The 14708-nt window shown below is 35.0% G+C and overlaps 1 protein-coding gene across 1 annotated transcript in view; it reads right to left on the minus strand.

Annotated features, from left to right (window-relative positions):
• LOC105442002 (fibrillin-1-like) overlaps nucleotides 1-14708 on the minus strand; it is a 44560-nt gene that overhangs the window by 16264 nt on the left and 13588 nt on the right. The window contains exons 4-9 of the mRNA XM_030992893.1: nucleotides 9397-9618; nucleotides 7901-8095; nucleotides 6889-7011; nucleotides 5740-5934; nucleotides 4570-4688; nucleotides 2422-2579 (exon numbers count right to left, since the gene is read on the minus strand). Coding sequence (XP_030848753.1) covers nucleotides 2422-2579; nucleotides 4570-4688; nucleotides 5740-5934; nucleotides 6889-7011; nucleotides 7901-8095; nucleotides 9397-9618 — 1012 coding nt within the window. The remainder of the gene's footprint in view (nucleotides 1-2421; nucleotides 2580-4569; nucleotides 4689-5739; nucleotides 5935-6888; nucleotides 7012-7900; nucleotides 8096-9396; nucleotides 9619-14708) is intronic.

A 14708-nucleotide genomic window follows, 5' to 3' on the forward strand; every position in this document is an offset into this window, starting at 1 on the left:
CCTGCTGACTTATACAAGACAAGAAGTTGGTGGGCTAAAGATAATTTAAGGTTATCCTGCTGACTTATACAAGACAAGAAGTTGGTGGGCTAAAGATAATTTAAGGTTATCCTGTTGACTTATACAAGACAAGAAGTTGGTGGGCTAAAGATAATTTAAGGTTATCCTGCTGACTTATACAAGACAAGAAGTTGGTGGGCTAACGATAATTTAAGGTTACCCTGCTGACTTATACAAGACAAGAAGTTGGTGGGCTAAAGATAATTTAAGGTTATCCTGTTGACTTATACAAGACAAGAAGTTGGTGGGCTAAAGATAATTTAAGGTTATCCTGCTGACTTATACAAGACAAGAAGTTGGATGGCTAAAGATAATTTAAGGTTACCCTGTTGACTTATACAAGACAATTAGTTGGTGGGCTAAAGATAATTTAAGGTTATCCTGTTGACTTATACATAACAATTAGTTGGTGGGCTAAAGATAATTTAAGGTTATCCTGTTGACTTATACAAGACAATTAGTTGGTGGGCTAAAGATAATTTAAGGTTATCCTGTTGACTTATACATAACAATTAGTTGGTGGGCTAAAGATAATTTAAGGTTATCCTGCTGACTTATACAAGACAAGAAGTTGGTGGGCTAAAGATAATTTAAGGTTATCCTGTTGACTTATACAAGACAAGAAGTTGGTGGGCTAAAGATAATTTAAGGTTATCCTGTTGACTTATACAAGACAAGAAGTTGGTGGGCTAAAGATAATTTAAGGTTATCCTGCTGACTTATACAAGACAAGAAGTTGGATGGCTAAAGATAATTTAAGGTTATCCTGTTGACTTATACAAGACAAGAAGTTGGTGGGCTAAAGATAATTTAAGGTTATCCTGTTGACTTATACAAGACAATTAGTTGGTGGGCTAAAGATAATTTAAGGTTATCCTGTTGACTTATACATAACAATTAGTTGGTGGGCTAAAGATAATTTAAGGTTACCCTGTTGACTTATACAAGACAATTAGTTGGTGGGCTAAAGATAATTTAAGGTTATCCTGTTGACTTATACATAACAATTAGTTGGTGGGCTAAAGATAATTTAAGGTTATCCTGCTGACTTATACATAACAATTAGTTGGTGGGCTAAAGATAATTTAAGGTTATCCTGCTGACTTATACAAGACAAGAAGTTGGTGGGCTAAAGATAATTTAAGGTTATCCTGTTGACTTATACAAGACAAGAAGTTGGTGGGCTAAAGATAATTTAAGGTTATCCTGCTGACTTATACAAGACAAGAAGTTGGATGGCTAAAGATAATTTAAGGTTATCCTGTTGACTTATACAAGACAATTAGTTGGTGGGCTAAAGATAATTTAAGGTTATCCTGTTGACTTATACATAACAATTAGTTGGTGGGCTAAAGATAATTTAAGGTTATCCTATTGACTTATACAAGACAATTAGTTGGTGGGCTAAAGATAATTTAGGTTATCCTGTTGACTTATACATAACAATTAGTTGGTGGGCTAAAGATAATTTAAGGTTATCCTGCTGACTTATACAAGACAAGAAGTTGGTGGGCTAAAGATAATTTAAGGTTATCCTGTTGACTTATACAAGACAAGAAGTTGGTGGGCTAAAGATAATTTAAGGTTATCCTGTTGACTTATACAAGACAAGAAGTTGGTGGGCTAAAGATAATTTAAGGTTATCCTGCTGACTTATACAAGACAAGAAGTTGGATGGCTAAAGATAATTTAAGGTTATCCTGTTGACTTATACAAGACAAGAAGTTGGTGGGCTAAAGATAATTTAAGGTTATCCTGTTGACTTATACATAACAATTAGTTGGTGGGCTAAAGATAATTTAAGGTTACCCTGTTGACTTATACAAGACAATTAGTTGGTGGGCTAAAGATAATTTAAGGTTATCCTGTTGACTTATACATAACAATTAGTTGGTGGGCTAAAGATAATTTAAGGTTATCCTGCTGACTTATACAAGACAAGAAGTTGGTGGGCTAAAGATAATTTAAGGTTATCCTGTTGACTTATACAAGACAAGAAGTTGGTGGGCTAAAGATAATTTAAGGTTATCATGTTGAGTTATACAAGACAAGAAGTTAGTGGGCTACAAGACAAGAAGTTGGTGGGCTAAACATAATTTAAGGTTATAACAAGGTCCTGTGAAAGCTTAGATACACATGATTCGCTTAAGCATGAATCTGAATTCAACATTTAAAATGATTTAAGAACAAAGTAACACGTGTATAATAATCCTTGACCCATTACAATCAGTGCATCATCCTGCACAAGGGCAATTAGACGGCACTGTTTAAAAACCAGTTTGCTCAGTCACCCGTTGCGAAAAATTATGAATAGGGTAACGTTAGATAGAATACAAGTTACACTGTACATGTTTTACAAACCTGTTTAACTCAAAGTCAGTAAAGACATTGCTGACAACAAGAGATTGGGGTCCAATCCACACGTCGTTTCTGAGGTTCTCTGTGTGATATCTTTGTAGAACTTCGGCTTTGTCTTCGGAGCGAGGTATTGCAAGTTGTCCCTTCTTGGCCTTGCATTTCTAGAAGGTAATGTTTGAATCTGATATTATTACCAAAAACTATATGTGGATAAAAGGGTTAAGCTTATAAAGCGTTTGGGGAGCTGCGAATTATATGTTTACTAGAAGAATGCTGAGGATGCCGTTGACAGATAGAGTGAGTAATGAGCAGAAGAGAGAGATGATATGTAAGAGATGGATTCAGCAAATGAGATTAATGGGATATCCGATACGAAAAGGAGGTTTGGGGAATGCTCAATTTCAATCTCAAATTTTGCCCTGAGCCAATCAAATGCCACGATTTCAGTAGCTACTAAGAGTTATTGATGACAACTTTTATTAAAACAGGGCCCTCACATTGATATCAAGGATGGGGGAAGAGGCGGGTAGTGGAAGGAGTGTAAGTATAGTCAGCAAAGATGGGGCAATTAGGATCGAGAGAGGAATGAAAGGCCAGGGAATGAAGCTGTTGGCAATGCAAGAAACAAGGAGTTATAACGCAAATAGGTAAAGAGAGATATATCTATATATATATATAGAGAGAGAGATAGACCAATAACTTACAGCGCTCATATATACAACAATTTTAACTCACTAACGGAATTTCTTGCATTTCTAGCTTATGTATGAAATAAATTTGTTCAAAAAGAAAGACATTACCAACAAATAAACAATGAAATAACAACATACAAACAAACAAAAATAAAATAACTTTTTATCAACAACAACAAAATAAATTAACTTTTTATTAACAATAACAATCAGTCAGAGTATCTTAGTATGACGGAATCACCTCACACACTGAATTGCTTACGCTATTACTATGTTTAATATACAGACAACTAAAAATAAGAGAGCGTTTTTGTATGAATCAATAAAGGTTATTGACTAGATTTCATAAATGTCGAGAAAAGAGCTATGTTTAAACAAGTTCAGATTGTTTCGAATTTACGATTACTCAATCATAGGCTCATTCACATACCACTGAACATTCAACAACCTTTGTGCACGGTAAATTCGATACAAGAATTAGTTGAGCCTCGTACTTGAATAACAAAGAACATATAAATGTAAGGTATAATACAACATAAATAAACAATAATTTTTTCATGTCAAAATGTTTTTTTACATAATATATGTACATATAATAACGAAACTTAATATTTCCATAACATATAACCATAAATTTAAAGTATTAACCGAACTATTCTGTTGGAAAAGTGCAGGAGACCGCAATCATAAGCAAAGCTTGACAAGGATGGCGGCCTAAAAAAAAAAAACAACAATTTTTTTTAAGGTAAACCTTAAAATGAAAAAGTGTTTAAACGATCTTTGTATATGAGTTGGTGAGGGTGTTGTGCAAATGTATATGTATATATATATATATATATATATATATATGTATTGTGTGTGTGTGTATATGTGTGTGTTTGCGCGCGCGTGTGTGTGTGTGCATGTGTACGCGAGCGTGCGTGGTTGTATGTGTTTGTAACGAATATATGAAAGTGCACGTAGCTCTGTGTGGTATAGAGGAGTGGAAACCATTAAACCAAGCCTCCCCTTACCCGCATCGTGTGTAAACGAAACATTAAAGGGATTGTTTAACAATGTTAAATCTGAGATACACGGTCCTACATGTTACCAGTGTCTGTGATATGGTGTAATATTGAAGCCCTAAAAAAATCGCGCTTCAAAATGATCAAGAAGTGCAAAAAAAAGTAAAAATCTTTGAGTGACAGGCTTTACCATACTCGTTTTCCCCAATAGACTAGTGTTATGAAAACCGTTCGGCGAACGGTTTTCGAAATTTGTAATTCCAATCATTAATATATTGATAATCAGACAGGCGATCGGCTTGCAAAAGTCATGGAGTACCTGACTGACCTAAAGGTTTATAATTATCATTGCAGCATGAGCTAAATCAAGGATTATTTCTAAAGGATCTAAGACAAAGTTACCGGATCCCTTTAAACCAAGCCTCCCCTTTCCCGCGTTGGTGTAAACGACTTACCCGTGCCTGTACTTCCCATATGTCGGCCTTGCTTATTATGAGGAAGCAATATTTCCCTTCAAAAAGTTCAAAGCCTCTTGGACATCTGAGGGTAGTTCCTTGGGTTGAACTTCTTTCCGCTATAGGGATGCGCAATAGAAAATAAAATGAAAAGAATATGACTCGTCAATTCTCTCCCCATATTTATAATATCACCAAAGTCAACGAAGGTCCGCGTATTACAACAGTTAGACTTTCTGTAGATAAGTACAAATATTTGGTTGTAAAGGTAGTTTAAGTCCAACTCCTGCGCTTCCTATTACACTGTAGCTAAGGAGCAACTATGAAATATTAGGCTGAATTCTCAGGGATCTGCCCGAATACAGGAATATAAATTGTGTACCATGAAAACACAGAGTAACACAACGAAAGACGGAAAACAAAAACGATAAGAACGCAGAGTAGCATAGCGAAAGACAGAAAGTGAAAAATGGTAAAAGTATATTAACAAAGAGTAACATAACGAATGTTAGAAAGGGAAAATGATAGGACGGTATATATAAGGAATATATCGGAAGGAAAAAAGGTAGGATATCAACACAAAGTAACAGAACGAAAGACAGAAAGTAAAAATGATATCAACACAGGGTGGCTTAGCGAAAGACAGAAAGTGAACAAGATAAAAGGATATCAACACAGAGCAACATAGCGAAAGACAGAACGCAAAAATGATAAAAGGATACCAACACAGAGTAACAAAATAAAGAAGTAGAAAGAGACAATGATAGCACGTTATATATAAAGAATATATCAGGGAAGGAAAAAAGAGAGGATATCAACACAGAGTAACACAACGAAAGACAGAAAGCAAAAACGATAACAACACAGAGTAACATAGCAAAAGACAGAAAGTGAACAAGATAAAAGGATATCAACACAGAGTAGCATAGCGAAAGACAGAAAGCGAAAGTGATAAAAGGATAGCAATACAGAACAACTTAACGAAATACAGGAAGAATAATGATAAAAGGGTAACGAAACAGAATAACATAAGGAAAGGTAGAAATCCAAACTTTTGAATTGATAAATACACAGAGTAACATAAAGGAAGGTGGAATTACAAAATGATAAAAAGATACCCACAGAGAACAACATATGTGAATGGACCTTGGCTTTTAACAAAATACATACCTTCGCAAGTGGGTGGATCTTTAGACCACTTTCCAGTGGGTGCGTTACCGTTAACTACACAGACGGTATTCAGTTCATCAGAGGTGGCGGTGTAGCCGGGTTTGCAGGAATAGGTATAATCCTGGTTAAGGTTCCTTCGTCCACCAGACACTGCTATTGTATTAGTACCTGCTCCAGGCTTAGCACAAGTGATCTCTGTATTGGTTAAAGAATAATGTGGAGGGCTCATGTAGTTCAGCAGTTCAATGAAGATACACAATAGAAATTAAAATTAAAAGAATATGCCTCATCAATTCTTTCCTCAAATTTATCATCTCACCAAACTGAACGAATGCCCGCGTATTTCAACAGTTAGACTATCTGAGGATAAGTACAAACATGTGGCTGTTAAAGGTAGTTTAAGTCCAATTCCTGCGCTTCCCATTACACTGTAGCTGAGGAACAACTATGAATTATTAGGCTGGAATCTCAGGGATCTGCCTAAACACATGAATAATTGTGCAGCGTAAAGACGGGTTGAAATTATGCTACATTTGCAGGTCCTTCCACGCAAAGGAATGAATCTACAAAAGAGGATTGAGACAACGTTAATTCTATTTCTCTACGTCACTAAAGGATTCATTTGTGAACCATGACGATATAGCCGAAATACAAAATTTCAATTCGAAATGAATACAAATGGGGAAAATAGAATCACTGTCTTTCCCGTTGGACGGACCTCCCGAATAGCACAGAGTAACTAGCGAAAGACAGAAAGTGAAAAATTATGAAAGTATATCAACACAGAGTAACATAACTAAAGTTAGAAAGCGAAAATGATAGCATGTTATATATAAAGAATATATCAGGGAAGGAAAAAAAGAAAGGATATCAACATAGAATAACACAACGAAAGACAGAAAGCAAAAAGGATAACAACACAGAGTAACATAGCGAAAGACAGAAAGCGAATGTGATAAAAGGATAACAATACAGAACAACTTAACGAAATACAGGAAGAATAATGATAAAAGGGTAACGAAACAGAATAACATAAGGAAAAGTAGAAATCCAAACTTTTGAATTGATAAATACACAGAGTAACATAAAGAAAGGTGTGGTATGTGGGTAAAAGGGGGAGAGTGGATGATTGGGTTCAGATACACTTACGATTGCAGGAGATTCCATCGCCTACGTATCCTTCATTGCATTCACACTCATAACCTCCTTCCGTGTTGTCACATTGTGCGTTAGGATCGCAGGGGTCCTGTCCGGACGTGCACTCATCGACGTCTAAAAATGATAATGATAATAATATTACTTCTACTAATACTCAGGCGCGCTGGAGGCAGCTTAAGAATTGGGGGGGGGGAGGGGAGATGGGCAAACATTCCAGAGGCTCACCTTTCAGGAGGATTGGCGTAATGAGCATAAACGTTTAGGGGGAAAAGAAAAATATGCATCACCATCACTTCTACATGTAACATGCAGGTCGAGCGGAACGTTTTTCAAAGCGGAGTATTCATGATAAAGGTAGAGCATAGCGAGTGGAGCGTAATTTGGGGCGGGATCCATGGAGTTTGCACTGGCGGAGGTCAAGGGAAGGAGCCCATGAAAGCTCAGGGGTAGGCATTAAATTATGGTCCGATAAGCATATTTAGATACCTTATTCGTGACATTGAGAGGTCATTAATTGGGGAGGGGGGTCCAGGGGGCTGAGTCCCCAGAAGCTCAGTGGTTTTAGGCATTTAATTACGGTTAGATGAGCAACCAGGGGCCCGGTTTGGCCTTGCGAGAGTGCAAAAATCGACTTGCAAAACTCGCTCGCACTCTTACAACAAACTTGCTGCAAGCTTGTAGGATTGAGGTCGGAATTCCAGTTGAAACCAGTAGGCAACTAGTACCAGTTGAAACCAGTAGGTTCAACACAGAGTAACATAGTAAAAGACAGAAAGCGAAAGCGACAAAAGGATAACCATACAGAACAACTTAACGAAATACAGGAAGAATAATGATAAAAGGGTAACGAAACAGAATAACATAAGGAAAGGTAGAAATCCAAACTTTTGAATTGATAAATACACAGAGTAACATAAAGGAAGGTGGAATTACAAAATGATAAAAAGATACCCACAGAGAACAACATATGTGAATGGACCTTGGCTTTTAACAAAATACGTACCTTCGCAAGTGGGTGGAGGTACAGACCACTTTCCAGTGGGTGCGTTACCGTTAACTACACAGACGGTATTCAGTTCATCAGAGGTGGCGGTGTAGCCGGGTTTGCAGGAATAGGTATAATCCTGGTTAAGGTTCCTTCGTCCACCAGACACTGCTATTGTATTAGTACCTGCTCCAGGCTTAGCACAAGTGATCGCTGTATTGGGTAAAGAATAATGTGGAGGGCTCATGTAGTTCAGCAGTTCAATGAAGATATACAATAGAAAATGAAATTAAACAAATATGCCTCATCAATTCTTTCCTCAAATTTATTATCTCACCAAACTAAACGAATGCCCGCGTATTTCAACAGTTAGTCTTTTTGTGGATAAGTACAACTATGTGGCTATAAAAGCAGTTAAGTCCAATCCTGCCATGCCTATTACACTTTAACTAAGGAACAACTATGAAATATTAGGCTAAATTCTCATGGATCTGCCCAAACACATGAATAATGGTGCACCATGAAGACGGGTTGAAATTTTGCTACATGTGCATGTCCTTCCACGCAAAGGAATGAATCTACAAAAGAGAATTGAGACAACCTTCCTTTTTTCTTTACGTCACTAAAGGATTCATTTGTGGACCATGACAAGATAGCCGAAATACACAATTTAAATTTGAAAAGAATACACATGGGGAAAACAAAAGAATCACTATGTCTTCCCCATTGTACTTACCTCCCGAATAATATAGAGTAAACTAGCGCAAGACAGAAAGTGAAAATGATAAAAGTATATCAACACAGAGTTACATAACTAAAGTTAGAAAGGGAAAATGATATGACGGTAAATATAAAGAATATATCAGGGAAAGAAAACAGAGAGGATATCAACACAAAGTAACAGAACGAGAGACAGAAAGTAAAAACGATAACAACACAGAGTAACATAGCGAAAGACAGAAAGCCCAAAGCCCTCAAAGATAGGTTTTTATATAAATTGGATCAATTTCACAAATGGTCCCAAGTTTTAATTTAAAAAAAAAATGTTATTAGATCAAAATGTTGCACTCATTATATCGAATCACGTTTTTCTCACGAAGATTAATGCAATGTTTTCAAAATTTGGTAACATAAAACAAAAAAGTATACCCAGATGTTGTGTCCGGACAGGTTAAAACAGCAATTTGAAGAAGTTTACAGGTAATATTTCATCCGATGCATATGATTTTAATTCTGATGATATACAGTCATTTACAGGGTCTCCGATATTAAAGCCTTACTTCACTACTTATAGCTACTTGCGCCCTCTATATAGCAAACAATGCCTTATCGGTGACCGTTGGTCCCCCATGGTCTCCTTTTCTATAGTTGATTTGATGACATAACCACCTGTCAGGGACCATGCAGGGAGGTCTAATCCCTCCTGGCCAAACTAGTGCAGATAGGCTTTATAGTCTGCTATTAGGTTAGGTGACTATTTAATAAACTCATATGCATGTATATAATCTACTCACCTTTGCATTCTGGCATATTTTCCCAAAAACAACTATTTTTTCCAAGTTCCTCGGGACCCCCATCTGCGTCCTTGAAATTCACTCTGGATTTGCACGTGATTGGACCTGGATCACCGACTGACGCGAAACCATCATTACAGGTGACTGTAGCTTCACTGCCGATCAAGAGAGATTCACTGGTCATCTTACCGTTTTCAATGTTTTCAACAGAACATCTCCTTTCTGCCATATAAAAGAGAAAACATCAAATTGTAACTAGAGGTGGTACATTGCTACATGGACATGGTTATTTCATATATGTATAAATCATGTATCAATATGCACACTGTCGCTCATATATTTTTTTTACCCCAATTTATGGAATTATTTTGATAATTTTGATTATGATTTATTCTCTAAACTTTATTTTTTTACCAAGAAATTTCACATCAAAGTTACAGATATATTTTACAGAGGAACCTGCGGCTCATAAAACATAAAACAAACCCCACGAAAATGGGATACTTATTTTGCATTTCCTCTTGATAAACTAAACGTTACCCTTTATTTACTTGTTTATAGGCAAAATGGGGTCAAAATTTGTGGAAAATGTTTTTGAAAGTCCGCGAATAGGGGGTCATTTTCGACTCCGCTAACGATCAGGCGTTTAATATCGCTTGAATATTAAAGAACTGTAGTACCAAAAGTTAATCACAACACAATTAGGCCTCTTGCAGATTTGGCGAGGCAACACAGCGGTGTTTATTTTTAGATGACATAAAGTGTACAACAACGTCACTTTTCTGTATTTAAATATCACAGAGCTACGTGAATACACGCAGTTGCCATTCTACTGTATTTCATTAATGGTCTTTAAACATAAGCATAACAAATTACCATATAATTATGTCTCTATTATTAAATGTAAAACAGAAATGCATAATTATAATACCAGAAATCCAGAAAATTACTATGTCGAAAAATGTAAAAATACAGCATCATCTTTTTCTTTCAAATCAAAAGGACCGTCAACATGGAACTCTCTTCCTCATTATATTAAAACAATTTCGTTTCTTAATTCTTTTAAATCAAAACTTAAGTTTTTTTTATTCACATACTCTACAAAATAATTAATCCATCCTAACTTTTTTTAACTTTTATAACTTTTAAACTTTTTTAACTTTTAAACTTTTTTTGCCATAATGTCACTATGCTTTTCTAATTCTTTTTCAATAAAATTTTTGGTATTTTAATAAGCTGGGAATTGCCTCGATAGAACCTTTATTTGGTTCTTTTGCAATTTCCATTTCATGTTCATTATCTATTTCCTTGATTTCTTACTCTTGTCTTTACTTCTCTTTTTAATTATTATTATTATTTAAGGAAATATGTTAATATTTGTACAATGTTTTTCAATGTACTTTTTTTAAATGGACTTGAATAAAATAAAATTGAATTGAATTGAATTAAATTCGTTTACACATTTTTATCCCCTGAGGTTTAACGTGTCATATCTGAACAAGCATTTACACATTGGAAAAAACAATTCTGTGGTAAAGAGACATTGCTTGACAGTAGGACTATTACGGCGCCCTTGTTAAGCAAATTACATGATAGGAATATGGTATACATCCCCTGTGACAAATACGAATAATAGCTTACACTACACCAGGGGCGTCAATCCTTTTAAAAAATATGTTGGTGGGGGGGGGGACACAATGGTGTCAAATATGAAGTGGCGTGTTACAGGGTTGTGTCTGAGGGGGGATGGGGCCCACTCAGAAGTCGAAAGAAAATTGAATTTTCAAACTCATTTTGCGCGATTTGGTGCATGCTTTTTTAGTAATATTTGACTGAAAATCATTGACAAGATTCCAATGAACTTTTTCTTTAAAAGAGAAATTTTCTATGTCACTATTACAAAGACTTGGAGACATAACCATTTGCTATGCAAGCTTTATTATTGTCATTTTTGTGTGAAACGATTCCATGGAGTATCTTGATTACAAAAGTTAGGTTTAAGATAAGTTCTTACATGAACCTGTCTTGTTATTCACTATCGCTAACATAACGTTTTGGTACTTTATTTTGGTATATTTTAAGATATTTATTTCATAATTTTCGTCTAATATTGAATGTCCATCCATCGTGATACTGTGTAAGGCAAACAAAAGAGGCAACTTGTAAGTCATGGCTATAAGCTGTTAAAATGAAACTATATACAATATTATATTAAGTATAAATAAAATGTATGTCAGTGAGTAATAAGTGAACATCTAGATATTGATGATTATGAGAACTCTTAAAAATCTCACAATAATATACAAGGTAACATTCTATTTACCATACCTGTTAGTATGATAACATTCCATTGATCATCAATGAAATGTCTACAAATTGCCCAGTCCCTCTCATATTAACGATAAGGAAAAAAAATCTTAAATTTACACATCTTCACTTGAAATGAAGTATGACATATCTCGTGATTAGTGAATCCAACATTTCAGTAAGTCGAAATGTTACAACTCGGCGATAATCATGTGTTATGCTTGAAATCAGAGAGTTTTAGGTATATAATGTTTAAAGTTGGCAACAGAAATATCTTTCTTTTAATGCAACAGTGTCTGAAATAATGCCTATGAAACACAAATATCATCGATCTTGTCGAAAGGTAAAACAAAAATGAATGGAAAAAAAACACAGCAATGGTTATGAAACTTTAGACTGGTTGTCAATAAAGGTATTTTAAATCTTATTTTCCTGGCGTCGGTCTAACGCAAAATGGTTATGCAACAAAGTTAGATGGATAGGACATTAAATGGAGGCCCCATGTAGAGAAGAGTCACTACCTTTGCACGCTAAGAACCCACTGCACTATTCGTATAGGAGTAGGGGAAAACCCCGGTGTAGTGGTCCACCTGCACACAACCCCAGTACAAGTTAGCGACATGCGGAATACCGCCCTGCTGACTCCAAATTCAGAAGATTCAGAAGATTCAACAATCAAATTCTGATTATACCAACCGTATATAATTCTCTGTCCTTTCTACTTCTCATGCATCTGGTATATTTTGTAATGGTTCTAAATCAGAATTTATTGGCCCGAATTTACAAAGGAGGTTTGAATGGGGTATTGGAGAAGTTTACAATCAGTTTGAAAATGTCAATTTAACACTGAACAATATACATTTCAAATCGAATTAATGTTAATCAATTAAAAATAACACTATCCACAATAGTAAGAAAATAATATAATAATAGTAATAATAATAATAATAATTAAAAAAATTAAATAATAATAATAATAACAACAATAATTAATGACAAAGTTGATGGAAGCAATTGAAGAAAAAAAGGAAAGTTCTTGGCACCTGTCCAGTAAACGGATATCTGAATTTATAGAATTACTGAAAATATCCTTGATATCAATTTAATAATTTGATGAAACACAAAAAAGAGAAACATAAAGTTTAATAATATTGAACTCATAACATGCTTTGTGCACATAATTAAATTAATGAGAACAAATCATTATTTGTAAACAGCATTTTTCTAAGTTTAAACGTGTTTGTACATTATTGGAGTTAAAAAGCTGATCCATTTTCAGTTTTTTCGGTCTTTCAATACATTTGTTTATCGATGAAAAACTGTCTGAACGAATGGCAGGACATACAAACAAGTAATGAAACTCATCCCCAAGTGACTACAAATTACACAGCGTACATAACTTCATTTTTTCCTGGAAGTATTTGAATATCTACCAGCTACAATCGGCAGGTAATGATTGCCACAGCGAAAACGATTTAATATTGTCCGATCTCTTCTAATGAGATCGATTAAGTATCGTTCTAAACATAAAGAATGTTTGAAGATTCGCATTATCTTACAAACAAGCAGACCAATACTGGGCACGGGAATCGTTCAATCGCCCTTCCAATTGGTTTAACCCAATCACAACTAATATTTTCACAAATTTCCCATGAATTAGACCTCCCCATATTTTCCAGAGTCAGCTTGATTTTTTGTTAACCAAGGTACCTGATAGATATTGTGCTCAAAGAGTAATTTTAAGATAATATACACCTTACCAGACAATTAATTTTGTCCACTATATACAATCCTACACCAGAAGCTTATCATTCTGCTTTCGATATATTTCTCAAGTTTAAGCCTCCCCAATTCACCAAGTACCATACAATTTGCCGTTGTTTTGCTCACATACATGAATTGCTTACAACATTTCATGTGGAAATTTCAAGATAATGCAGCACTTCAAATCTCCATATCTCACTTCCATAGAGCAGAATGGCAACACAAGTTGATCAAGTAATTCCAGGAGGTTATAAATAGGTAAGTGCAGTTGGTAAGGTTGAGATAACAGACTATACATTGCTCGTCTAGCTTGATTGAGTTGCTTAATTTGTTTTTATAGTTACATGTAATAAAGTACTTCCAAGGTAGACGTATTCACTAACTACTTCTACAATATCATAAACAAATTTAAATATAGTAATATAGGAACATATTTCTTCAATTTCGCTATACGGCCATTCTTGAACTGATTGATAGCAATGATAAATATATCAATTTAGAATAGCCATATACTTTCATTAATTGAATTTTCCCCATTAATGTTAAATCACCATGCTTCCACCACGTTTTTTTTTTTTTTTTTTTTATCTTGCTCAATATTTCTTTATAATTCATTTTTTCTTTGATATCTTCGTGTATTGAAAAATAAATCCTTTTATTTTAACAAACGGAAATGTATGAGTGAATAATTGTGGACCTACGGGTAAAATGAATGTCTTGCCCTTGTTTAACTTTAATCCTGAAATGCTATAAAACATTCAATAATTTGTTTAATTTCCTTAAATGAATTCGAATCTTTAATGAAAAGCGTTATATCGTATGCGTACAGAACTTGGGTTGTTTCTGTATTTCCAAAACTGATTCCTTTTATCTGATGACTATTATTCATCATATATGAGCTAAAATTTCAATGCACAAATCAAATAAATAAGGAGAGAGGGGATCTCTCTGCCTTATTCCTCTTTCAACCTTGACATAACCTGTTGATGTGTATCCATTTATAACACAATTTTCTGCTTTAGTAGAGGGGTGCGTTCACGCGATTTTTCGAAGCTAGAATCACAAACATGAATCACAAATCAAAACGCCGTTACAAAAACAAGGTCACTGCGGGAAAGCGTTCAAGCGATTTTCCATTAACGCTGATTCTAGCTCATTTCGAGCCCAGCCACTGCGCATCACACTGCGCAGTTTGACCCAGGAAGTATAGGTCAACTTCGGCGCGAGCTTTCTGGAATTGT

The sequence above is a fragment of the Strongylocentrotus purpuratus genome, unplaced genomic scaffold (genome assembly GCF_000002235.5).
Source record: "Strongylocentrotus purpuratus isolate Spur 01 unplaced genomic scaffold, Spur_5.0 spur5_scaffold_20, whole genome shotgun sequence".
NCBI lineage: Eukaryota > Metazoa > Echinodermata > Echinoidea > Camarodonta > Strongylocentrotidae > Strongylocentrotus > Strongylocentrotus purpuratus.